The following is a 25,448-nucleotide window of genomic DNA, read 5'->3' on the forward strand; positions in this document are numbered from 1 at the left end:
TGAATGACATTCAAAACCAGAGGGTTTGTGTAAACATGTCATTGAAAATATAGCTCAGTCAGTGTAAGAACATGCACCGTTCAACCTATGCATGTGTACAAGAAGGCTGAGAATGAGAGAGAAGAGCTGCAGCTTTTCTAAAATAAGAAGGAACAGGAAAAAAGTCTTTCCAGATGGGCTCTACAGAAAAGATCTGCAGAGCTGGTGTCTCCTACTACATACCTTGGCTTAATGGTCCTGGAAGGAATGAGGCATTTGCAGCCCATAACTGCTGGTAATCCCAAGGGACTGGAAGACCCCTCCTATTTAGGCAGATCACTGTGATTAAAGAAAGCATGGTGAGAAAAGCCCTCTTCAAAGGTGAGGGGCGCATTCCCCACAGAGGGGGTAGCTGCTGTGGCTGGGGAGAAGTTGTTCCAGGGTATAGATGACGTGTGCTGGTATTTTAAGAAGCTAAAAGCTTGGTATGTGAAGGATAAGAGTTGCTGTAAAGAAGGATTGGACAGTAGCAGAGGTTTTTGAGCTTCAGAATGTTTGTGGTTTTGTTATCATGAAATAAACAAATTGGTTTTTCTTTTTTTTTTATGTATACCTTTTCAAAAACTTTTCATGAAATCAAGCTGCCATGGGATGAGGGGCAAGGTCCTTACATGGATTAATAATAGTTTCATTTTAGGAAATAAAGGTTAGGGAAAAAGTGGCCAGCTTTTAAAAAAGGGATGGAGTGACCAGAGAAGTTTTTCTATTGAGGCTGGTTCTGTTCAGCATCACCCTGAAAGAGATGGAGAATGAGACAAAGAAGCCTCCTGATGATACCAGGTCAGGCCAGATAGCTGAGGTGAGGATGTACGAGGGGACCGCAGAAAGGTCTCACAATGCAGAGAGACTGAAGGGCGATTTGGCAGCTAAAATTCAATGTTGATGAATATAGAATACTGCAGAGGAGGAAAAACAATCCTAAATTGAAATACACAGTGGTGGAATCTAAATTATCCCTTGGGAAGAAACCTTGGGTTATAATAATTGTATAAAAATGTCTGCTGAATGTGCAGTAAGAATAAGAAAAGGGAAAAAACCCTGAATGCTAGGAATTATTGGTGAAGGAATCATGAAACAAAAAGGAAGATCTTTATGCTACAGTATAAATGAATGGCACACTTGAATATTGTATCCTTGTTCCCTCATTTTAGAAAGGATGCAGGAGAAGGGGAGAAGATACAGGAAATGTTGATAAAAAATGTGGAGTGACTCCCATATGGAAAACAACTTAACACTTCGGGATTTTCAACCTCCTGTCTGAGCAGGAAGAAGTCAAAGGTCTATCAAAAGTGTCATACAGAAAGCAAATAGAAAATGACTATTCACTCTCCCATACAGTGGGAACCAAGCAGCCGCAAGTGAATGGTTAGGTGACAATTTTAAAACGAGTACAAAGGACTTCTTTTATCTCTGAAATTGCCCTGGGATGTTGTAGATGCCGAAAGTTCCCATGCTGAAAGTGGTGTTTGGGCATACCCCTTAAAGAAAACTCTCCCAGGGGCTATTCTATGCAAAAATGCAGTTCTGGTTCAGGGAAAACCCTCACCAGAGGTTGCTGGGGCCTGGGGAGGCCCAGCGGTTGGGAGGTTGGGACGGGGGTCTGCAGCTGTCTGCACTTGCCCGAGGAGGAGAAAGTGTAAGTTGTGAGCTTGTTAGGACGCTTGACTTGCTAAATCTCTGAGCTGATCCTGTCTGGCTATTCCTGTGTAATTAGACCCACCTTGGGCCAGGGTATTGTTTAAACATGTGACAAAAGAAGCTCCTGCCCTTAAAAATCAGTTTGAGCTTTTGTGGAAGGATTTCAGTAAGTGCCCTTGCAGAAGAGAGAGGCAGAAGAATGTAAAAAAAGAAAAGGCTGAGATGAACGAAAATGTGTCCTGGGTGAAGTCCTAATTTGCAAAGATATTTTAATATTTTTTGGAGGGTCTTTTTGTCTTAATAGCTATACATAGTACGTTAGTATGTCACCCACATGTGAATAACAGTGATGTTGATGTCTGGCGATAATCTCCAAATTGTGAACATCTTTGAATCCAGGCATTTGCTGTTGCTTTTCAGAGAGACTGAAATGCAGCTGACCTGAATAAAACCTGTGTATTGAAACACCTGATTTTCTTTTCTTTGAGGGTATTGTAATGTGTGCAGTGTATGTGCTAAATTTGTTGCTTTCTAGTTGGCTCTCCACGTAATGTTGGATTGCAACAGACTGCTCTCTGTCACACCTGATGACTAAACCTGTCTCACCCACGCCATGGGAAAGTACTGGTGCATTGAGCCTTCTTAGAATCAAGCTTTAGGTTGTCCTCAGATTTCAAATCTCCTGGGCACTTTTTTTAATATGGCCTCTAACTCAAGAGATACAAGCACAAAAGGATTCCAGGCAACAATTAATCAGATAAGTATTTATTTATTTAACTCAACCTATAGAATTATGCTGGCAATAGTTTTTTCAGAGTTAGACTTTCATTGAGCAAAAGACTGTCTTTTAAAGACTCTTTTCTCTCTTTCAGGCATCTGCACTGAAACATTTTGGATTTCATTGGGCATGGTAAGGAATTCCCTCTTAATTACAGAAAAAAGAGTCAGTTAAGAGCTGGCTGTTTTGTTTACCTCCTGATATGTTCAAAGTGGAAGTATGGCTGTGGAAACTAGATCCATTTGATTTATGTTGTGCATTTTAAAACAGGAGGGAAAGACATAACTAAAGCAAACATACATTGCAACCATGTGGGACAGTGTTTACTACCGCAATACCAAGAAGTGGGTTAGCGTTGGCCGTAAGCTGGGGCTGAGGGCCCAGCAGAAATTGTGGAATGCCTGTCTGCATGGTGGAGATATATATTTTTTTTAAACTATATATAATAAACACCTTTTAAATGGTCTTAGTGAGCATACAGTTGCATACTTGATACTGTAAAGATTGCCTAGCAGAGCCATGGTTACCAGAGTATGGGCAGGAAGCAAGACAAAGCCAGGCAACTGGGGAGGATGCACTGTGCCGTGAGGGGAAAAGCCTGTAATATAAATGTTGCTGAAATATGAAGTAGTACAATCTCATTGAGATGAAGGCTTTAGTCTTGCTGGCACAGCTGCGTCAGGAAGGGATTTATTATATTTTTGCCATCATTGCTATGCTAGCAAAAGCCCTAGTACATATGAAGTTACACCAGGGGAAAAAAAGGATTTTTTTTTCTTGGACAACTTAATTTGCTCACAGAAATGATGTAAAACTGTACCTGCAAAATGCTTTTTTTGCTAGTGTAAATTGTCTATGCTTGTATAATTATACCAATAAACCATTACAAGAGTCTACAAGGACTTGCTGAAAAGAAATAATCTATCTGAAGCTAAAGACAACAAATAATACTCAGTATGAATTGGCTAATTCATACGACTGGACATGGTATGTAAAATGTAAACACCAAATCCAGGGATGCCACAGGTTTTTTTGGGGTTTGGTTTTGGTTGTTTTCAGTTGTTATTTTTTAGCCATCCCTCTCAACATGTAGCCACTTTTTGCCTAAAGTTCAAGCTGAGCAAAGTGCAAGACAGTATCACGCAGATGTTTTTTCCTCCTTGGGCATTTATTGTCTCTGAAGGACTAGGTGGTACTGGTGGGGCTTGACACAGTGAGTCCCAGAAAGCCTTGCTTCTGGACTGTGAGAAGTACCACTTTCTTGGGCAGCACGGGGGGAGCCTGTCTTTGAAGACTCCCTCCCACATCTGTATACTGGGCTTGAAGCCAAGCCTCTCTTCTGTAAAGAAACCTTGCTAAAATTTCTCATTTCATGCCCCTTTATGGAGAGAGAGAGAGGGAGGGAGAGGGAGAGAAGGGGAGAAAGAAGGAGGTACGTGCCAGGCGTATTGAGAGAGCATAGCAGAGTAGGCTCTTGGTTTTGTGTGTTTGGGGACAAGGGGCTGGCAAGGAAGGAGAAGGCTTTATATTACTTAGCACCGTATTTGCCATCCCTTCCTCCCACCTCAAAAGTGATAAATTCTCCTTCTTCTCTCCAAAACACATCTATAATTTTTTTTAGACAACTGTTTATGTTTGAGTCCTTTGAACTAGCAGAGGCTCTTGAAATAAAAGCACTTATAAATGTGCCTCCTGCCAGCCTCTGTCTAGTCTACATATGGACACTTAAAAGAGTTGAAGAATATGTCTTACATATCTCAGAAATATGCAAAGTTCACAGTTGTGGCACCTGAAATAGCTTTATTCTTCCCTCCCCCTTAGCGTACAGTGGAATTGCTAGTGTATTATTTGATAAACAATCGCCAATTAGTCATTCCAATCCTTGCTAATTCAGCAACTGCTCTCCAGGGCCTCCAGGCAGCTTGTATGCCAGTTCATGTGCTCGCCCCAGGTAGCTCTGAACTGAAGGAGTTTCCTTAATTGTTTTTGCTGTTGCGTCTGTTTAAAAGGTTTTACTGCTCCTTTCGGTGAGCTAGGCGGTGTATTACAAATGCACGCTCGCTGTCTTACCTTTTCCCATTGTGCTGTTAACATGAGTAGCATAATCCCAAAACATAATGCTACATCCTATTGGCACCATTGCACAGGTGGGCAGAAACACCCTCCTGTAGCAGGGTAGAAACACTTTGTGCTGAATGGAGGGTGGCCTTGCTGAACGTGGGTGACAGGTGTGATGCCACTTCGCTTCCTCAATCTTTTATAGGTTTGGGTACTGATGGGTGTCTTCCTGGATAGCCCTGCTGCCCCTGCGGTACACCTAGATCGCAGATAAACCAGTTCTCATTTGTCTGCTGATCACAGAGTGGTGCAGGACAGGAAGATGAATTAGTCGTCCTTGTTGATAGATTTTAAAGATTCTTGCAAATTCTGTTGAGCAACAAGTTATGGAGGGGAGCAGAGTCTCTCTGCTAACACTTGTTCCTTATTCTTTTGTCTTACAGGTGCCTGGTGATGACTATGAAATCTGCTGCTAAAGCAAATTCTAGAGGAGGTGGCAGACCTATGGCTGTGGATCCTTTGCACATATAAATGTTATTGTGTGTGTCTGTTTGACCATGGTAGGATATTTAACGTATCATAGAAACATGTTTTGTACCTCCAGACTCAGTGTCACTCTCACCATAGATCCTCCTTTCCAAACATATTTTCCCTCATTTGAGCCTTTAAAAAAAAGAAGAAAAACCCTTGAAAAAAAAATGTAAATTTCCATGAAAAATATACCTTATTTTCATCTGGGGAAAAAGGGAACTTTACTGTATCCACTGTTGTTGTAAGTGAAATATGGTGTACAGCATGCTAAATAACTGCTCAGTCAAATGTCAGCACGAACCCAGAAACCTCAGTAGAGGAAAAAAATAAATATTTTTATTTTCTCTAAAAGCTTCCCTGTAAAATTATTCTAAAGATTTTCTTCATGAGACAATACAAAACAAGCAGATGGGTGCCTCTTCACTTCTCAGCCTGGTGGCAGGGTTGCTGGGACTTTTGGCCAAGCGCTCTGAAAATACCCTGAGTCTCCACAAAGATGAAGCCCACGTTGTTAACCAGGGATATGCCTCATCTGTGGTGAGCAGGAGACTTGAGCATTAGATGTTTCTATTTTAAGTCACGCTGTTACCCCTTTATCGGTACTTCCAAAGAAGCTGCAAAGACAACTGATGTGAACCTTCTCTGCTCACAAGGTCTCGGCAGAAAGTTGGGCAAAGCTGTTCAGCTAAAATAATTACTTTTTTCTTTTCTTTCCTTTCATGTGCAGTGACATCCTGCCTTTTGAAGTATGTGTCTTTTTTTTCACATTACACTGCCTATTCTTCAGCATTGTCATTCTGATTTGTATAATTTTTTTTATAACACTCTTATTTTTCAAACGTATTTGCTTTCTTTCAATCCTTCGAATGGGTTGTTTGGCCTCCACATACATAATCTTCTAGACTGGTATTGAAGATTGTAGAGAAAAGCTGATACCACAACATAGTATTTGCAGTATGTTGCGTCATCATGTAACCAGACTAAATAGCGACGCATTATTCACAAGGAGGTGAGGTTATATTTGCTGCTGCTGAGTTCTTAGCTGTTCAGTTTTAACACTGGATGCCTGGGTTTCTTTTTATGGAGTGCCTGTTTACTCTTGTATATTTTTATAGAGTAAAAGGCTGGTGGGGAGAATGAGGGTGTTATGTGCAGTAACGTTATAAATAATGTTGGCTCTCAGATTATTTGCATTATATCCATTTGCCTGAATGTGTAAAGTTAAACAGAAGAGTCTTACAAAAAAAAAAAAAAAAAAGGCAGAACAATGGCATGGATAAGAGATCTAAAGGAAACGCTATGGAATATTGGGGAGCATTCCCTACCTAGCTAATAAGCCAGACAGAAAATCACTTACTCCTCCCACAGCATCAAACAGATCAAACAGAATATTAAAGCCTTAAAGATGCTGCTGTAAGGAAGGAGGAGAGTTACTCAGGACCCATCTTGTTGAACTGACTGGCAAATGGGGAGCATGCCGGGAGCAGAGCTACGTTCCCAACCCAGAGATGGTGACTCTGGGGTGTATGACATCATGAAATGCAGCTGTGATGGAGAAGGGGAAGCACACACATAGGGTTTGTTGTTGTCCTTTTGCTCTGTGTGCTGTATACTTTGGGGTAAATAAACAAGAGATGTTACTTTTGAGCTGCGTTTCAATCAGTGTGGTGGTATTTGGCTCAGTAATGAGACATTCAATAACGTTGCAAACTCCTGAACCACAAGGTGCAGAACAGGGATCCAGGGGAGAGCGGCTGCAGTTCTTCCCACTGACCGCGTGTGAATGTTCGCATGGGACAAAGATGCCAAGGTCCTAGTCCTGTGGCTGCTGAAACTGGGAAGGAGGGAGACTCTGATTTCAGGCAAGGAAGGACTTTGCCCCACAGAAGCAATGCTGTTGTTGTGAGAGCTGTCTGACAGATTTCAGAGTATGTCTATGCCTGTGATTTTTTCAGTGCTGGAATTTAATTTCTAAAGTGTAATAACACCAGTGCATCCTTGTAATTGAATTGCATTTTTTATTATGGCTATCATTTACAATAACCCTGCTGTCATACTGGCCTCTGGTATGGTTTCAGTGGTTTCGGACTCCCCTTCCAAGATGATGGAAGTGAAGTTGGACCATATCATACACACTAGGTTTTCTTTCTTCCTCTCTTTCCTTCTTCCCAAATGCTGGTTGAGCCAGTGGGATTCCTCTGGCTTGTTCTTTCCTAGCGATCATCCTCAAAGGTACACAGCATCCAGGTGACCTTTCCTCAGGGTAGAAGGATTAAATAAAACTGCTTGACAAAGCTGCCTCCTTAGTGCAGCAGAGATCATGGAAGACACTGTGTCCTGCACATTTTTCCTATCCTTCCTGGATTTCCAGTTCCCATTCCTTATCAAAATCTTGAATTCCTGCATGGCAGCTGGGCCTGGCCATTGCTTTCCTTGGGGAAGGGAATTCAAATTCTGGAGGTCTTTGGGGCAAGAGGAGCCCTTGAAGGGCTTCTAGAATAGCAGGACCCATTCTGAATCCCAGAAGTAACACAGAAACACTAGTAAATATGCATGGGTGCACGGCAAATCTGCAAAGGAGAGCAGGGCAATACTGGAGTTAGCAAAGCCCTGTGAGAGGAAATGGTTTGGCGAACGGCTGTGAGCATGCACTTCAGTGTTCCAGCAGCAAACCCCTGTTAGACCAATCGGTCCCATATGCCAGAGGATTTCAATTTGTGGCTGGGTTTAGCAGCAATCTGAGGCTTGCATCTCTTCTATAAATTCTGCTGAAAACAGAGCTTCAGCTGTGAATCTGTTACAGGCGTAGTTAGTTAATTCAGTGATGTATTTAAGTAACGCTCTACATCTGGACTTGGCAACCAACTCGGAATCCTCATTTGAAAACAATAGTAAAGTACCAGAGAGATTATGGCATGATGTAGTCCATGGGCATTCTTTTTTTTTTTTTTTTTTTTTTCAATGCAATCTGGTGTTTCAGTGGTCTCCTAGCACAGAGAATGTGTTGGAGAAGTCATGAGTAATTGGAAACAAAATGCTGTGAGTGACAGGTCTTCGACAAAGCTCTGGACAAAAGATTACAGAAACTCCAATGTTGTGGAGTGACAGGCAAAAATACTGTTATGGCTGAAAGCTGGCGAGAAGAGGAAAAGCAGAGGGTTAGGCTAATCTGCTGGGGTAGAAAGAGACCAAAGTTGGGCTTTGGACATCTGCAGATTAATTAAGATTGCTGTTGTTAACCCATTTGTTGCTGGTATTGAGAGAGGGCTGGAGTCATAAAGTTGCAAAATCTGTAGTGGAAACACTTACATAGTCTGTTCGGGAGCCGTAAGAACTATGAATACCTTCAGAGAATTGTAAAGTTTTCCACCAAGTGGGCAGAACAGTGCCGGATAAAGAAAGATCAGCAGCAAATAAAGCAAGACCAAGTGCAAACAGTTAGTCCTGCTGGATCCAGAAGAGCTGAGAGATCAGTGGGGACACTTGCTCAAATTACAACCACAGTCAAAAACCAACGGTGATATTAAGCTGCATATCATTCAAGACTGCTAAGAAATTGAGTAACTGGGAGGGTATTATACAGCCTTTTGTATAAAGCTGTGCCTGTGGTCTCAGCTAGAACACAGTGTGCAATGTTTGCATCCTGAGCTCAAAAAGGACACGGCTGAAATAGGGGGATTGGGAAAAGGGTGGCAGGAACATTCAAGAGTCTGGGAAAACTCCTGCCAGAGAAGGCACCAAAAATTTAGCCTTAGAAGACAGAGGAGAAGTGGTACAATTATGGAGGATACTGATTATGTTGTCAATGAGAGGTCAGGAGCTTACTCTCTTCTATCCTGTAGCATAGGTCCACAGGGGCATGCAGTTGTCCAAAAAGATACTAAGTATGACTAATTGGAGAGGTGATATTAACAGTTCAGTCTTCATGTCATAAACTCAACTTTAAGATTTTAAGAGGGGTGAAGCTGCAGTCCTACAAAAGCCTTGCTCCTGGCAAATGTGCCTCTTCGGAGGGATTGTTACTTAGTTACTTCATGCTCCAGTTTTCAGACTGTTACTTGAATTTTTCCTGATTTGTCCCTTTTCTGAAATCCTGTTTATGTTCTGTAAGGGGAGTTAATAATTCAGTGTACTGTGCTCATTTAAAAAAAAAAAGCCTTTGATAGAGGTGTCTAGTGCTTGTGCTGTTATAGTGTCATTCAGCTACTGTGCAACTTTAAAATGCCTTTTCTAATATGTAATATCTCATGATTCTAGTTTGTGTGCTTTGGAAAAAAACCAATGCATTTAATTGCTTGATTAGCTGGCCTAAAGCCACTTACTCAGGTGTGTATGAAACAATGTGGGGGGCGGGGTGTTTGTGTGCACGCACGAATGAATTTATAGTGAACCGTGATAAGGGATTGCTCAGTAGGGTACAAAGGAGAATAACACAGGGTTTTTTTTCCAGTGTCTTTCATGACCTCCTTCTTTCAGGGTTGTACACAGATGGCTCTTTCCCTAGTGGGTCCTGGTTCCCGTCACAGTATCAGAAAGATGGCTGCTGCTTTGAGAGGTTGTTCTTTGAAGCAGAGTCATAATTTTTCCCTTCCTTTCCCTTTCCCAAATATTCTGCTGCTGCTCTATGTCCACACGTTTCTTGTGCCATGGCAGCGCACGAGTTAAATTTTCCCAGAGGCATGATGCAGCTCTAAAGTAACGTGTCTGTTGATGATAAACTTGCTGGAAAACATAGGAACTAATGCATGGCCTTAGATACTTTTGCACTTCTTGGAACACAGATATTAATCTAAACATCCATGTGCCCATTTTATTGATTTGAAGTATATGGAGACATTGAACAGCTGATCTCAGAAAAGATCTGTCATACAGACCCTTCCCTCTGTTTAGCTTGTTCTGAACAGTTCTCAAGAAATTAGATTTTTTTTAAAAAATAAGATGAATGAAAATTCTGAAGCCTGAGTCTTCCCTCTGACAGAAAGATTTTTCCTTTTTTTTTCAAGAAGAAACATGAATAAATCTATTAGAATTTTTAATATAAATATTGTTAAGGACTCTCTCAGGCTTGTAAAGAAAGAAGTATTTATTTTAGAATGGTATATTTTTCCAGATAGAAATCAATTACTAAATTATTCATTTTTCCCCCTTTCTCCATTTTATTGCTGCTTTCATTTCTAGGTGGCTGGAATGATTAATGGGATGTGCTGGGTTAATGCCTTGTGTTTGGGTACGCAAATGATAGAAGCAGCTTTGTGCAAAGCTTTTAGAGTGGGTGCAAGATGGGAAGATACTTTGAAGGCAGTGGATTGGCCATGGCACTTCCACTTCCCTCAATTTAGCCGTAAATCAATTGTGAATGATTTTCCCACAGTAATTTTTCATACAGTTTGAACTCGGGTAATGAACATCCCTGTCCTGGAGTGAAATTGTGATTTTTCTAGATCTTGTTGAAGACATGATCAAGATTTATGAAGGGTGACAATGTAAACGCATTACATTTTCCTCTCTCTCATTTGCCTCTCCACCTTTTCTCTTCACCTCTTCCTCCCTTCCTTCCTTCCCCCCACCTCCCAGCCCAAGGAGCCTTGAAATGTCCACTAGAGTACAACTATTGCATGACAGTGGCTCTTACTGCATGAACAGTCATTTATCAGTGACAGATAGCAGGAAACAGCAATAACCTAGATGGATATGAGATGGTTAAGATCAAGTAACAGTAGGATGTGAGCAGCTTCCTACAGTTCTGAACATTTTTTTCCCTCTTAATCTATTGCATTCACTTCTAACATTGCTTGATATCAACGTACAGTCCTGCTTAAAAAAAGAACTTTGTAGAAATGACCTTGTGGAGTCTTATATTAATTTTGCCTCCTCAGTTTCTGTATCAAATGCTCAGTTTGAAAGCAAAAGGATACTGATGGTTGGTTGGTTGGTTGGTTGGATGGTTTTGTTCCTGGCAGTCCCCAGGTCTTCTCTGGACTCTGATGGTTAAGGTAGAATAATTTCTTCCCTCTTTTCCCCTCCCTCCCCATCTTTGCTGTTGACTGAAGTGAAGCTGCCAGTACTGAGTAACCTCTCTGTCTGCTAATGGTGCCCTTTGTACCAGCACGGCATTGGAATACTGCATTTTTGTGTTGTGTGCTATTCTGCAATATTGTATTTCTGTCTTGCTTGCCTGGTAGCTGTAATGTTGAGTTGCAATTTATGAGATCTGGGACAGAGACCCTTTCCTTGAGAATGACCAGCTAGGTCTCTCAGAGACATTTGCCAAGTCACATGTTAATAAGTGCCTTTGTTTTTTATCCAGTAATAAATACACATGCATGCAAACTCATTTGGCTGCAGTCTGCATGAAATTAAGTTGCAGATTGTATCTGGCCCTTGGGCCAGGAATTCCTTGTTCCTGTATTAGACAGTGTCAAATAGTAGTTGAAAGAGAAAATTTTTAGAAATCATTTTGCAAGTGACTCTGGAGAGACAATGAATGTAAATCCTTGCAGACTTACAAAGACTGCAGTCAGAATACTGAGTGAAACTCAAAGTCAACATAGCGGTTCCTCCCTACATCACAGGCTTCAAAGATTTAGTATTCAAAAGAATGTGGGAAACTGGGTCATTTCGGAACAGTTTAGAAAAGATCTGAGGTTACCAACTCTCTTGCTTTAGCCATGCAGAAACTCTGAATCTGGATTAGCAGGAAATCTGAGCAGGATTTTCCTCTGCATTTAACATGAAAATCTAATAAATTTCATTCAACTCAGGGAGTCAAATTCTGCCACCATTGAAATGGATGTCAGAATTTCCATTGGCTTTTGTGGGAATAGGATATCACCGTATAAACATGAAAAGAAAGTAGAATTTCTAGGTCTTAAAGGCAGTTATTTCTGTCAGGATATACTTATTGTAAGACTTTTTGAATATCTCGTTTTAAGAAAAGCAATTTAGCTTTCTTACTCAGAAGCAAATTTTCTGCCTTTTAAAAATGGCTAAAATTTACTTTTCAGTAATTATCACTTAGAGTGACACCTTCAAAAATCAGAAGGTAACAAAGAGGTGGAGTTAATTACCATCAAATACGTATTCGCTGTCCTTCCTGCAAGAAGTTTGAATTTCTGTTACTCTTCCTCTCCTTTATTTTTAGTGAGTAATACAAAAGGGAGTTGCTGTAGCGATTTTATAGTCCCCGAATAGTTTTAGGAGTTTATGGGATAGTATTTTATAACTACATTCTCTAAGCAGCGGTGTCTTTTGGAATGGCCATGAAATGTTATAGTAGAGATTTCAAAAAGACAGGGTCTTGGCATAGGTTTCTGCTGGGAATAAAAATTACTTTAGACTGGTTTTGAGCATGTCTTATGCCAAGGCTGGTCCCAGGGCTGCCTGATTTTGTAGGCTGGTGGGTCTGTTTCATCCAGTGGGAATTAGTAAAGTGAGAACGGCCAGAAACAGGTCAGAATGAAAGTCCAGGCTGCCCATGCCTGTCTCCACCACTGTGAAGTAGTGGGTATCTTGCTGAGCTTAAGTTCATACCTTGTCCTTATACTTTCCTAGATTCCGGAACTTCCTAAGCCAGAGGGTACAATAATAGAGTAGCAGTGGGAGAAAAAAAAAGTGTAACATCTGGTTTCTCTTTCTCCATGACAAGGCTCTGAAGGAAGTCTTCCTTTATCCATTTTTTGATAACACCTGTGTCTCAGCATTTACCCTGCTAGAAATTAGTACAAGCTGGTACTATTTGTACATGGAGCATGAAAGTAGTTAATATGTATGTTACACACAAGAAAATCTGACCATGAGGAGGTTGAAGGAAAAGCAGATGGTTAAAGAGGGCATAAGATAAAGGGTTGCATGGCTTTTTGCTGTATTTTATTCTTAATTACTCTTCCTGATACTTCCCCCTTCCAGCATCTCAACATGCAACTTAAATCTATTTTACCCTGCGTGAATGCCTAAGCTTGATGTTAGTTTCTTTTCTATATACACCTGTTTCTTCAAACAACCCCAGGCCAATGTTTTGAGTTAGTGTTGAATTTGCCCAGGAAAATAAAGTAAACTTTGGTAAGTTTAAAAAAAAAAATCCAATGGCATAATAGTGGTGTAAGTTTAAAGGCATACATTGATGGTTCACATAAAGATTATAAGACATTTGGGTTGCAGGCTGCTAACCATGCTACTAGTACATTACAGAAGTCTAGCTTGCAGTTGTCAGCATTCCAGAGTTTCACCCACTAAATCTTTAATTTGTTCACATGTCTGGAAGATTTAGCATGCCCCTATAGTTTCTTGCATATTAATTTTTAATACGTTTTAAAAAATTGTAACTAAAATGTCTTTTGATAATAGAACCCCAAAGTACCTGAGACTCCATTTCTTCTGTTGAATGCCAAAACCAATTATAGTATTATTTGTATGTTCAGCTGGCTGCAAAAATAAAAATTACATCCAGATTTGAAAGCCTAATGAAAAAAATCATGCAGAAAAAATCATACATTGAAAAGTATGGGAAAAGTACTCTTTTCCTGTGCACGTCTGAAACTGAACATGAAACAAAGTATTGCTGATTGTTGTCTGAAAAGATGGACTCTTCTGTATTATCTCATAAAACATATTTTCCTGTTTCTAAGAGGAACAGATTAAGAAATTTGAACACCTCAGCTAGACTTCTTAGAGGTTGGTTGGAAGTTACCGAACATACGGTGTTTTGGATAAACAGGGAGCCACTAAGAAGCTATTTGAAATCTTTTGGAGTATATATGCCAATCAGATTCCCACTGGGATCTGACACTATTGCATGGAGCTCAGATCATGTAGCTGCTGCTTAACCAGATCTAAAAAAGGAAGAAACTAGCCTGAGCTAATTCTCTGTGTTCCCTCTACAGTCAAGGAGTTAAGGAGGTAAATTCATTGCACTTAATTTAGAAGCCTGAGTTGGAATTAAATGAATCTTCTTCTGCTTGTGCTCTCACTGATTATAATGGGAGTTAGCTGGCTAGCCTAGGATACATGCCCTAACTTTGAAATAAAGTAAGTTAGGTGAGATGAATCCTGTTCCAAACATATTACTTTCCTGCAGTGCGGTCCGAGTGGAGTTGTAGTCAAACATACCAGTATTTGTGTGGACTTGACAATTGTTGACAGTGTAAACGGCATAGAAAAATGTTCAGGACAAGGGATGTCCAAAATGCAGGAGGGAGAATGGACTCTGATGTTTTTTTCAGTGAGCTGTGGGATTGCAGCAACTGAAAACTGCTGGAGAAGTTTGCGTGGTTCGAGCTGCCAGACAGCAATTAAGCCTAGCAACACGGGCTGTTTGCTGTTGAGACTGAAGCATATGAGTTGAGTACACCCTGTTCTAGAGGGAAGTTCATGGGCTGGCTGTTTTGCTTTTGTTGAAAAAAAAACAGAAAAAAAACCCAAGATGGAGGAAATACCCAGAGTTCATGCCTTCCTTTCTCCATAGTGATTGTCACTAAGGCAAGGGTTTGAAGGGACTAGGATTTAACTTGAAGTGGTGTAAGGGCAGGCTGATCTTTGCCATGAGGCTGTGTCAGCAGCACGACTGGTGCTAGTCCTATTAAAGCAGTGCTCTCATCGACTCCAGTGGCAGCAGGCCTGTATTGAAGTTTGCTGTTGACAGAAATTGGGATGACAGTAATGGATGTTCCGTTTGTCCAGAGTGTACAGAAAGACAGGATTTGCAGAGGGGGAGGGAACATGAAGTGTGCTGGACAAACAGAAATCAGTAATATTTAGCATACCTTGCCCTTTGCCCCTTCAAAACTAGCTGTTTCTAACGGTGACCTACATGCAGGAGTCCTTCAGATAGAAAGATAAATGCTTGGGGGTTCTAAAACCCTCTGCTATCAGTAGGCTTACAGTAAAATGAAGTTCTAATTTAAAACAATTGCTGTGAATGGCATATATACAGGCACAAAGGCAATGTATCAAATGAAACTATTTTTCTATGCCTCCCTTTCTGTCATTTTAGATTCTGTTTTAAAGGTCTGCTGCATCATATAGTGAGAAAAGTAATAGGACCTTAGCTCGTTGCTTTCCTTCCCACCAGTTTAGCAGATGCTGGGGTATCTGCACTGAAACTGCAGAACGTGTCACTGCTCAGGTGCAAGCAGCTGCTCTGAGATGGGTTAGGTACCAATGGCGTCTGGTCAACCTTTGCTGTATGCAAGTCACCTAATTTCTGCAACTAAGACGAAGGTCTGCAGTGTATCCACAGCATGCTTACCTATGATCATGATGCATGATTGATCTTCAAAATCTCATAGTACGCCATTTTAAGGCTTTTCATGTACCATGCTTTCTCCTGTGTCTGCTACCAAACTCATCCTTTAACCTGAGAGGAAGGTAAGATGGTAAATTCATAAGGACTTCCTGGCCTTCAGAATTTGATGCATATCAGCTCTTTGGAGAGGATTTATGAGAGAGGAAGGACCTGGTGAAAAAATAGCTGATATGCCTCAGATTATGAAGAACATCTAAAAAGTCTTTCCATTAAGTACGTAATGTAAATTTTTTTTCTTTTTATTTATCACCTTCCCTGAAAACACAATAATCCAATCAGCACTAAAAATTTTTTTGATGTCATTAGTTTGGCAAGCTAACACACTGCCTAATTTCTTGTTTCTTTCTGGGATGACTGACAAAATGGCAAAAAGCCAACCTCAGAAGCAACCGATCTCGGCCAATATGTTAGACCCTCTCAATTGGACTTTGGACTAGAATACAGCAGAGATTACTTTTGTGTTGCTGATGGATGATTTCTTAGTCATAGCTCATAGACAGATTTATTTCTGGCCTGACTAGAATATTTGACATTGTGAATAACGCATTGCAGCTGATATGCCTTGAAGATCTTGCAAAGATGTAAGCAAATGATATGGATTCGATCCAGCTTCAGTGACTGAACTGTAATGCATAACTGCAACTCTTCCCCCGGTATTATTCTTTGTAAAAAGCCTGTAAAATGCTGGCCTCTCTCCTCTCTTGGTATGAATGCTAAGAGAAAATTAACTGTACCTTTGCATATATAAGCATCCGTCCTTTGCATTCAACTCAGAAAATACAACACTCCTGACTATTCCCATAACTAAGTTGAAAAAAGTATTTAGCTGAAATGTTTCAGGCTAAAACCAGACTCTGGCAAAATGAACAGAGAGGAAGAACTAACATTTTGAAAACTAGATAATACGTAACATCATCAGTTGCCCATGAAACTACTCCAAATACCATGTAGTCTTCAGATGGGGTCATTGCTTCCCCCCCCTTAGATCATGGATAATCAATTAGTGATGACTCCCAAAATGTTTTCTCCCTCCTCTTTTCAGATTTTCTGTGGACAGATAATATTTTGATATTCTGTTTTCAAATTGAAAAGCTGGTCTCCAGGATGTCAAACTACCTGTTTAAGTTCTCTGGGCAAAAGTTGGCCATTGATATTATGCTCTGCTCACCTTCTTGGTTTCTTTTAAATATGGGGTTAGGTGGTGAATCAAGCTTTACAGGGTTTATGGTGAAAACTCTATCATTGTTATTGTTACTGAAACCTTCCATGGCATCAAGCATTCATCCACTGGGAGAAGCGGATTTGGAGACAAATATTCAGGTGTCCAGCTTCCGGTTTCATAATTATCTCTTAGAGATCAGGTTTACTGTAAAGCACCTTGAAACTGATTTGAATAATCCCCCAATCCTTAAAAATAATTCCCCCAGTAAGAGACCAAAGTTGTCCTTAGCTGAGGAACAGAGGAAGAAAGAGACTTGAGTTTTAAGTGTCAGCTGATAGGCAGATTTCTGGGACAGGTGATAAATGTTACTTCTGCAAAGATATTGCACAGACTCCAGGTGGTATCACTTTGTTATGTGGGCTGTAAGGCTTTTTGTCCTGTTCTCATCCTCCCCTTTCAGAACTAGCCGCTTAGCTGCGTGTTATTTATTGTCTTCAGAAAAAATGTAGATAAAGGTATCTGGATAGGTCAGAAAAAATGTAGATAATGGTATTTGGATAGGGTAAAATTCCCCAAACAGCAGCAAAATTCCTGTTGACTTCACCAGAGCTAAGACTGCACATGAAATCGCAGCTTTGGATCACTATTCTTCCATTCCCTCATAACATTTCAGAAGAGGGTATATGCCAAGGAACTTTGTTTCACCTGTTGCCTAAATGCATTTTACACAGTAAAGATCAAAGGGGCATGTAAACGCGTGGTTGTAGTTCATAATGATTATTTATTGGTGCTGTCATTCATATTATATATTTCCTTGCCGTGCCCTTATGGTATAGAGTGATGCCATCAAAGCGTAACATATTTAACTAAGCAAACACTTTAAATACATTTGGGTGATTTTAAAAGCTAACTGTATAATTATACTCTGAATCCTAAGTGAGACTGAGACTGAAACCCTTGGCTGAGATTAATCAAGGTGCTTACCTTCCTCCCTCACCCCCGAGTTATGTGTCCTGTAGTTAAGGGTTGGGTTTAGTATAAAAAGGCAAATGTTGAAGAGTATGAAAAACCAATGAACTAGATTATGTTAATTTTAATTTGTAATGGGAAAAAAGCATACAAGGAATGGTTCAAAATTGTGTTAATTTTGTGAATAAGCTTAACTGGAAGGTAGTTATTTTTTTTTGTTCCCTCTGGCATGAGTTCACTGTAAACAAGCAAGGGATTTACTAGGGGACTAAAATGAGATGTCCCTCATGTAGCAGTGAGGCAGTTATATTTCTTTTTCACTCTTGCGCAATCTTTGCCCTACATTGTTCCTCTTGTTGCAACATACATTTCCCAGGAGCAATGTGCAAAGTTTCCCTCCTCTTGCAGAAAATAAAGCATTTTTTTCAATAATCTTGAGTTATTATCCAGTGATACCTAAGGAACGATTTCTATTACCACCAAATCCTAGAAGAGATCCATTGTGAGAAGCTGTTCAAAGCCCAGGGTGAGCTTTTCAAAGGAATGGGCTTTTATAGGGAGTTGGATTCCTGTCATCCCATGATGTGCCTTTGAAACTCTCCCCCATGTGACTAAGACCATGTGTGTGACTGTGTGCCTAATTTGTGAGTAGTCATAATGATCATACAGTAATAGGCATGCAACTGAGTCTGCGTTTTGTTCGTAACTCCAAGTGCCTTTAGCTGAATTTTCAAAGAGGCTGAATTCTCACATCTCCTGCTACTTCAGTGGAGCTGTAGGTGCTCCGGGACTGAAAATCAAGCTACTGACATACTGAAAAATTAAAGCTGAGGTATGAATGAGTCTATCACAAATCTACTGTTCATTCCTAAGTCAGACTTACGAACTAGGTATTTCTGAGTTTAATGGAAGCTGCTGACATAGTTTTTCAGGAGATTTTCAATTCAAGAATTTCTTCTTTTTGTCACCTTATCACCCAAACTTTAGCCTTATGTCATTGGTATTTTTATTAACAGGGCACTGCCCCCATCTTATTTATTGGTTTAGGCACCTGGTATCTCCAGACCTCAGTGGATATTCTTTTTTTTTCTTTTTCTTCACACTGCCTGTATGCACCCGACACCTCTGATGCAGATTTTGGATGGTCTGTAGGCTGAGCCATGGTTACATCCTCAGAGCTGATATTACTTTTAATACATAGAAAAAAAAATGAATAAAACTTTCTATCCAGCCTGAGTCAGCAAAAAGTGCTTTTTCTGCTAATGTTTGTTGCATATTGTGAATATTCATACATATTCACACTTACACGTGTGAACAATTAATTAAATTGTTGGGGATACCGGTATGTACAGTTAAACAGGTATCTTCGTGCTTGCAGGGAAAGGCACTTTCTTTGTATTTTTTTCTCCAGTTCTAACCTTTATAAATCATGTTATACTTCAAAAACATCACAACATTGGCTGAAAAAAACATGGGGCTTTAAAACAAAATGTGCATTCTTTTTATTTGCCTTCTGGTTTTTGATCTTTTATCTTCAGCTTAGTGATGTTTTCAAAACTCTTTTCAATAACGAAGGCTAAGAGCATCTGGGTTTTTTTTTTTAAGCAAAAAATGAAATCCTTAAATAAACATACCGTTGAAGGAGCTGGGCTTTAAGAAAAACGCCAAATCAAAAGACACAAAATAAAATTATGAGCTAGAGGTAGAGGAGCCTTAGACACGGAGAAAACTAAAAGCGTAAATGATGGAATATCTTTTTAGTAGTCCAAAGCTTAGAGCCACTGAAGCAAAGACCCTTGAAACCATGTGAGGTTTTTAGACAATGTAGTTTCAGGAGTCTCTCAGCCTTGCAATGCTTAATTTAGACCCACTATCAAACAGGTCTGAACTTCACTTGAGCAAGAACTTAATGCCTGGATTCTTGCAGGCACTAAAGGATTATTGATGAGTAGGTGGAGGAATTTTGTTTTGATTGGTTATGTATGTTGGCGTTTTTCACTGCAATAGCTGTAGCTGGTTGAACGCTGTCTGCAACCACCTCACTTCAGGATGAATTTTCCTGCCCTGCATTTGCCTTTGATTCCCGTAGAGTACCCATCGACTGTGAAGAAAACAGCAGTGCTTAAGCATAGTCTATTCAAGTATATTCAAAATACGTTATTTTTAGCATTATTGTTAATATGAAATGTTCCACCAACCAGCTGGAATTATGCAAATCCTAGCACATGCGTTCCTCACTAATCTGCACTCTTGGATGTACTCTTTACATTCATTTCGTTTTATGAATGTCTTTCCAGCATACTTCCCTACAATAGGAGATTGAAAAGCCTGCAATTTTCTTCTTGCCTGATTCTCCCACTGGGTTTTGTTAGTATTCGAAAAAATAAATTGATGTCTTTTTTTTTTCTAGTCCAGATTGAGGAGAAAATCAACCTGCCAGCACAGATGAGTGGGGAGAAAAAGGAAGGCTCACAAACTGCAAAAACTGAGTTCTTTAGGTGGTTCTTTGGTGACTCGCTGTTTGCAGTAGAGGTAATTAGGGCAGTCTTGGAAGGAGCTCTGAAGGTCTGAGAAGTTTTTCAGTAGCTTGCTCTTGAGCCAAAAGCTTGTAAGCTCTGTCACCTTCACTGATATCACCAAAATGTCATGTGTTTTGGGACAATTTCTAGATGAGAGTTAAAAGTGATGGCTCTGTGGTGTTGGCCTGTTTTATGTGGGTCTGTTTGTGGATCGAGACAACATAGACATGGCCTTTGTCGTTGTCCTCATCAGACCAGCGTTCTTGCTGTGGAGATAATGTGCAGCCTTTCTTACACATTTCCCCTTCCCACTAAGGGCACTTGACAAGTTTTAGGAAGCTTGTGTGTTTGTCCTTGTCCTCATATGTTTTTGCATCCCTGTTGACCTGTGGAGCAGGCTTTCAGTGCCTGCTGGTGTCTTCGTAGGCACGGCTGGGGGAGGGGTTTCTGTGTGGCCACGGTTGACCTGCTGCTAGAAAAGTTCTCAGTTTCTTGCTCTCCAGTGTTTTCCCTGGGGAGCTGGAGGATTTGTCGCAAAGGTGAGCAGCCTTGTTCCCCATTTTGAATTCCCATGGTTAAATGACATTCTAAAGCTTTGGTTTATCCTCACCTTGTACGTTGTCTATTTTAAAGCTTTCTTAGAAAACTCATTCAATTTTAAAAACTTATTTACACTTCCAGTTCACCTTGTCTCCCTATAAAGGTCTTTTCAAACCTGGTAATGTCAATAATTTGTTGCATCTCTTCATTTTTGCTGAACTTGTGATTTCCAAATTGAATTGGTACAAGGTTTATTTGCTGGTGCTGTTTTAGTTTTCTGAAATGGAAAATAAAACACACAGCAAGATAGGATTTTTTCAGGCTTTTTCTGGCTAAAATAACAAACCAGCTCTGATTGCTGCTAATCAAAAGCTGGCAATACATTTCACATTAAGCCTCCTGGGGCATAAGTGATCCACCCTGTGTGTACTCATGCATTGCCTAGCACCTTCATGTCCTACCCACAAAGTCTGATGGGCGCTGGGATTTTTCACTGCAAGATTCTCGCCTTGCCTGAGGTCATCTCTCTCCTTAAGCAAGAAGGGACAGAGATGTTATTGCTGTCTGCAAGAGGTTTCTCACTTCTCTAACACACACAAACCTGCAGACCTGGTGGGCTAGATACATGATCTTCCGTATTGACCTAGAGCTTCAAGGAGAGACAGGGATGTATTTCTTAATTGCTTCAGTCAGTCCTGCCTCCTAACTGCTCTACTTTCTGCTGGTTTTATCCACTTATGACCTGGTTCTGGTCTATGTTTACTAACACTATTTTTGTAAACAAATGGAGCTTTCATTGAACTACTGTTCGACAAAGGTGAGAAGATAGGGAAGATCAACATTACTAGTTTGAAAACTTCCCTAAAACTGACCCCTACTTTGCTAGTTTAATATTTATCAATCTTTTGTAAACATTAGGTATGAGCAGCTCAGTGTTAGCTGATTCAAATGAGATTGTTCAATTGAGACTTACTGATAAGTTTTATCTTGACCAGAGCACATTTGAATGCTGATTTTAATTATTCTGGCACTGGAACTATTTCCTCTGGTGTAATGGTTAACCATAACTGTTAACCCCATATGCTAATAATATAATACCATGATTTTTTTACAACCACAACTAATTTTTTGTATTCATTACTTCCACCACCGAGTTTGCATTGCAAAACAATCTGTCCTGCTTCATTTGATATGGTTTCTGGCTTCCTAATGTTTTGATAGAGTTGCAAAATGTTCTTGTTTGGAATTATTGCTGTCCACATGACCTCTATTTCACATTGAATATCTCTTGATATAAGTGATGTTGCCCTGAATAACTTCCGAAGTTGCCTAAACCAAGAGTTTAACTAATTATACCCTAAATTTGTGAAGGGGGGAGGCATAAGTAGGTCTATCAAACTCCTTATGAGTTGCGCAAAACAAAAAGATATATCAGATGATTTTTAGACTGTAGAAATGTAAGCATTCGGAACAGAGTAATGTGAATGGAAGAATAACAATTTACATTTTGAAGAATATGTGTTTGGGTTTAGATAGATTTCTAAAAGGCTTCTTCCTCCCTTAGGCCGATATTCTGCTTTGGATCCCTTCATCAAATTCTGTAGGAAAGAAATAATCCTTTGCCTGTATCCATTTAATGGCTGGTACAGTGGAGTCCAGATCACCGATTACAGTTTCTGTGTGGTATCACTATGCAAATGCTAAAATACTTTGCACAGACCATGGACAAAATGCTTTGGGAATAGTGTAAAACTGGCAGCAATACCTCTTTGCTGGCATTGATGCAATATACATCCTCTTTTCATGAAAACACCTCCTGGTAGCTATTTTAAATAATTTTAAGAGGCAGCTCAAAAATCTGCAAGATTTAGCATTGACCAATCAGGGCTTTAACTTTTCATTCAACTGGCGAAGGATTTCCATTCAACTGGTATGGGATTTCTGGTTTTGCTGGGTGTGTTCCAGTCTTAGTGATTTCCTCTGTGAGGTTTATATTCTCCTTGTGGTAAACACTGAGGCTCCAAAAGCATATGCTTTTCAAAATGAGAATACGGGCATGTTCAGCATAAGGCAATACATTTATTACAATCAGGTTTCTCATGTTTCTGAATTACAAACAAAGAATTACTTTTTCGTTTGTTGTCTTGCCATGAATCATGGAAAATTGACGTCAAAGGAGTCATTCGAGGATTAATTTGATTGTATACATACATGCATACAGAGAGAGAGACAGAGAGAGATGTTTGTCCTTAAACAGCATTTTCTGTCTGCCTTCACTGACAGTGGGTAATACTGGATGATTCAAAGTGGAGGACTTTCCCAAAATACTCCTCCTTTTTGAAAGATGGAAACCTATTCTCTTCCAAACATGAAGCCAACATATGCCCTGAAGCAGACGTATTAATTACACTTTGAAAAATTATAAACTGTAGGTTCAGCAAGATTCCTACCTGGTGTAATTTTCCTACATGGAGAAAAATTCCTCCATAAAGGAAAATTTCACCTCATAAGAATCTTTTCTGCAAAGTATAATTTTTTTACGCAATGGGTGAAATAGGTGCATAATTCTTTTAGGAAACTCAGCTCCTAATCCAAGGAGCTGAGTTGCCACAGGCTAATTATGTATGATATACAAATGTTTCCTATTGTCTTGTTCCATCTATAAAATGTAAGCAGTCTTAACAAGAATCAGCAGCACATGGTGCTCTTTAGAAGTCAAAACAGTTCCAACAAATCTGACAATAGGACTGGAGAGATGAAATATGTTTCTAAAATGTATTTTTCTGCTGGTGAGAGAGTATCAGAAAGTGGGGAGAGGTGGGTCAGAGTAAAATGGTGAAAAGAAATATTAAAGAGAGGAGGAAAGAAGGAGACTGAGGAGAGATCTCTTCAAAATGTCCCACATTTCACTTTGAATAGTAACACACATTGCTTTTCCTGATCCCCTTTGCTATGTCTGGGCTCTGAAGCAGAGGAGGCACGTGGCTTTAGCCTTACATGCTGGCTGCAGCTTGAGGGAACTAAGGGGCTAAATTACCTCTGCGCTATTCTGACCCGTGAGCTTTCTGGCAGAGACTTGGCACGTGCTCCAGGCCCAGGTCTCGCTCTGACGGGGAGCTGGAGGGTGCTGGAGGGGATGCAGGGCTCCACGCCTCTGCAGAGCACGCACACCTTTCTGAAGGACTGGCTCTCTTACCACACTGGTTTTTGTTGCTGCTGTTGTTGTACATAGCACAGGTATTAAAGGCTTTAGGTGTCTTTAAAATGCAGTTTCAATGCTCTTTAAAAGAAAGTCTGGTACAATTGTGGACTAGAATTGAAATCAGTTTCCATGGACAAGACTCCTGGCAACTACCGATTTGGTTTCGATAGGAAGCAAATGGATGCTGAGAAGGGATTGAAAGGCAGTGAAGAAAAGCAATACAATTTTGCCATGGGGTCAAGTAGAAATAAAACTGTTTGCCTCTGTCTTAAGGAATGTTGACAGATTTCAGGACCCTGAGGGAAGGAGTGGTAGACGATAGATATAGCACAGAAAAACTTGTCTTAAGCAATGAGTTGGAGCCCACCAAAAAGTGGTTGCCTAGTGATGGCGCTTTGTGAGATTGAACAAAATTATGCCGGGAATTTCAGAAGTGGATCGATGCAGTCTCCAAAGAGAGGAGGTTTTCAGTTGCAGGCAGCCTTTTACAGTATGTCTGTTTGTGAGCGGACTAACGTTTGGAAATGGAGGGCCAACTTCACACCATCAGGTACAGCATCAGATGATGTGAATAACACTGTTTCTAAAGGGGTCTACTTTTCTGTAGAAAGTTGTTTTGACAGTAATGTTTCTGATGTATCCCTGGTCCCTAGCATTTGTTGTAGTCCTTTACCTGTGCAAATTATTTCCATCTTTTCACTGCCACAGCTGTGCTCGTTGGCAGGGGTTCTTATTTAGAAAGTGAGAAAATTGCTGGGTCCGTGGCTCAACCCACTCCTTCTGTTCCTTTATTTTCCCCCACATGGGAGCAGAGGCAAAGTTAAATTGGAGAGTGTCAGAATTGCTGAAGAGCAAAGTGTTAAGGAAAGATTGTAATTGATAACGAGCAAAGTTACCGTATGGTGGAGTGATGTTATGCTAAATATTTTTGCAGCATTTCTAAAAGTGGGAGCGTAACTTCTCAAACAACTAGGAAGTGCTTACAAATTGCCTCATGTGAATTGCTTTTCTTCGTTTAGCAGTATTTAGGAGAACTGAATGGTTTTGCTCGATTATAGCAGTTAATTTGATCTGATGCAATTGATGTAAATCATGTAGTTAGCCTGATTTATGTCAATTGTGCCAGCAAAAATTTGTTTATAAACCAAGCCGGAGTGTCTTTCTTAACACCAAAAGTATTTTTGTGACAACTGCTGCTGTGAAGTAGAATACATATTGCCAAGCAAACAACATTTCAATTGTATTTTTGATTTCTTTATGGGTTTGGGTAGGGAAAAGACTTGAATTATTAATTACAGAAATGTGACATTTTGTGGTTATTTCTTAGCAGATTTGGGAATTTCATTTTCAGAAAAAAAAGCTATTATGTTCAAAAGACATTTGGAGAAATAGAATGGTGTTTTCTCACTAATGCATTCCCAGTAAACATGGAGATTTAATGTTTTTCAGAGATCTACAATTGTATGCTGAGAGTTCCTCCACTGAGGGAAGACCACTCTACTGAGGAACAATTGTCCCACATGTGGATGATTCAAAATTCCTTTTGCAAGGGATTTTGTGGCTTCTGTGGGCATTTATTATGGCATTTAAAAATATCATGTACCGGTCTTGAGGCAGTGACATTCGCTGGCTGGTTAGCCTCTCTCAGGATTCTCTTCCATTGAATCTGAATCAATTTCTTAGGGATCAATGAAATTACATGGGTATAAAGC

The 25,448-nt window shown here is 40.1% G+C and overlaps 1 protein-coding gene across 6 annotated transcripts in view; it reads left to right on the top strand.

Annotated features, from left to right (window-relative positions):
• RBMS3 (RNA binding motif single stranded interacting protein 3) overlaps positions 1-25,448 on the top strand; it is a 728,945-nt gene that overhangs the window by 40,533 nt on the left and 662,964 nt on the right. The window contains exons 2-3 of one of the 6 annotated variants that reach the window (XM_075083289.1): positions 2,550-2,587; positions 4,957-5,073. The exons of 4 other annotated variants lie outside the window; for them this stretch is intronic. In XM_075083289.1, the coding sequence (XP_074939390.1) occupies positions 5,071-5,073 (3 nt within the window). In that variant the 5' untranslated portion in view covers positions 2,550-2,587; positions 4,957-5,070. The remainder of the gene's footprint in view (positions 1-2,549; positions 2,588-4,956; positions 5,074-25,448) is intronic. One more of the 6 variants, XM_075083290.1, reaches the window with a different exon arrangement.

The sequence above is a fragment of the Phalacrocorax aristotelis genome, chromosome 2 (assembly GCF_949628215.1).
Source record: "Phalacrocorax aristotelis chromosome 2, bGulAri2.1, whole genome shotgun sequence".
Lineage (NCBI taxonomy): Eukaryota > Metazoa > Chordata > Aves > Suliformes > Phalacrocoracidae > Phalacrocorax > Phalacrocorax aristotelis.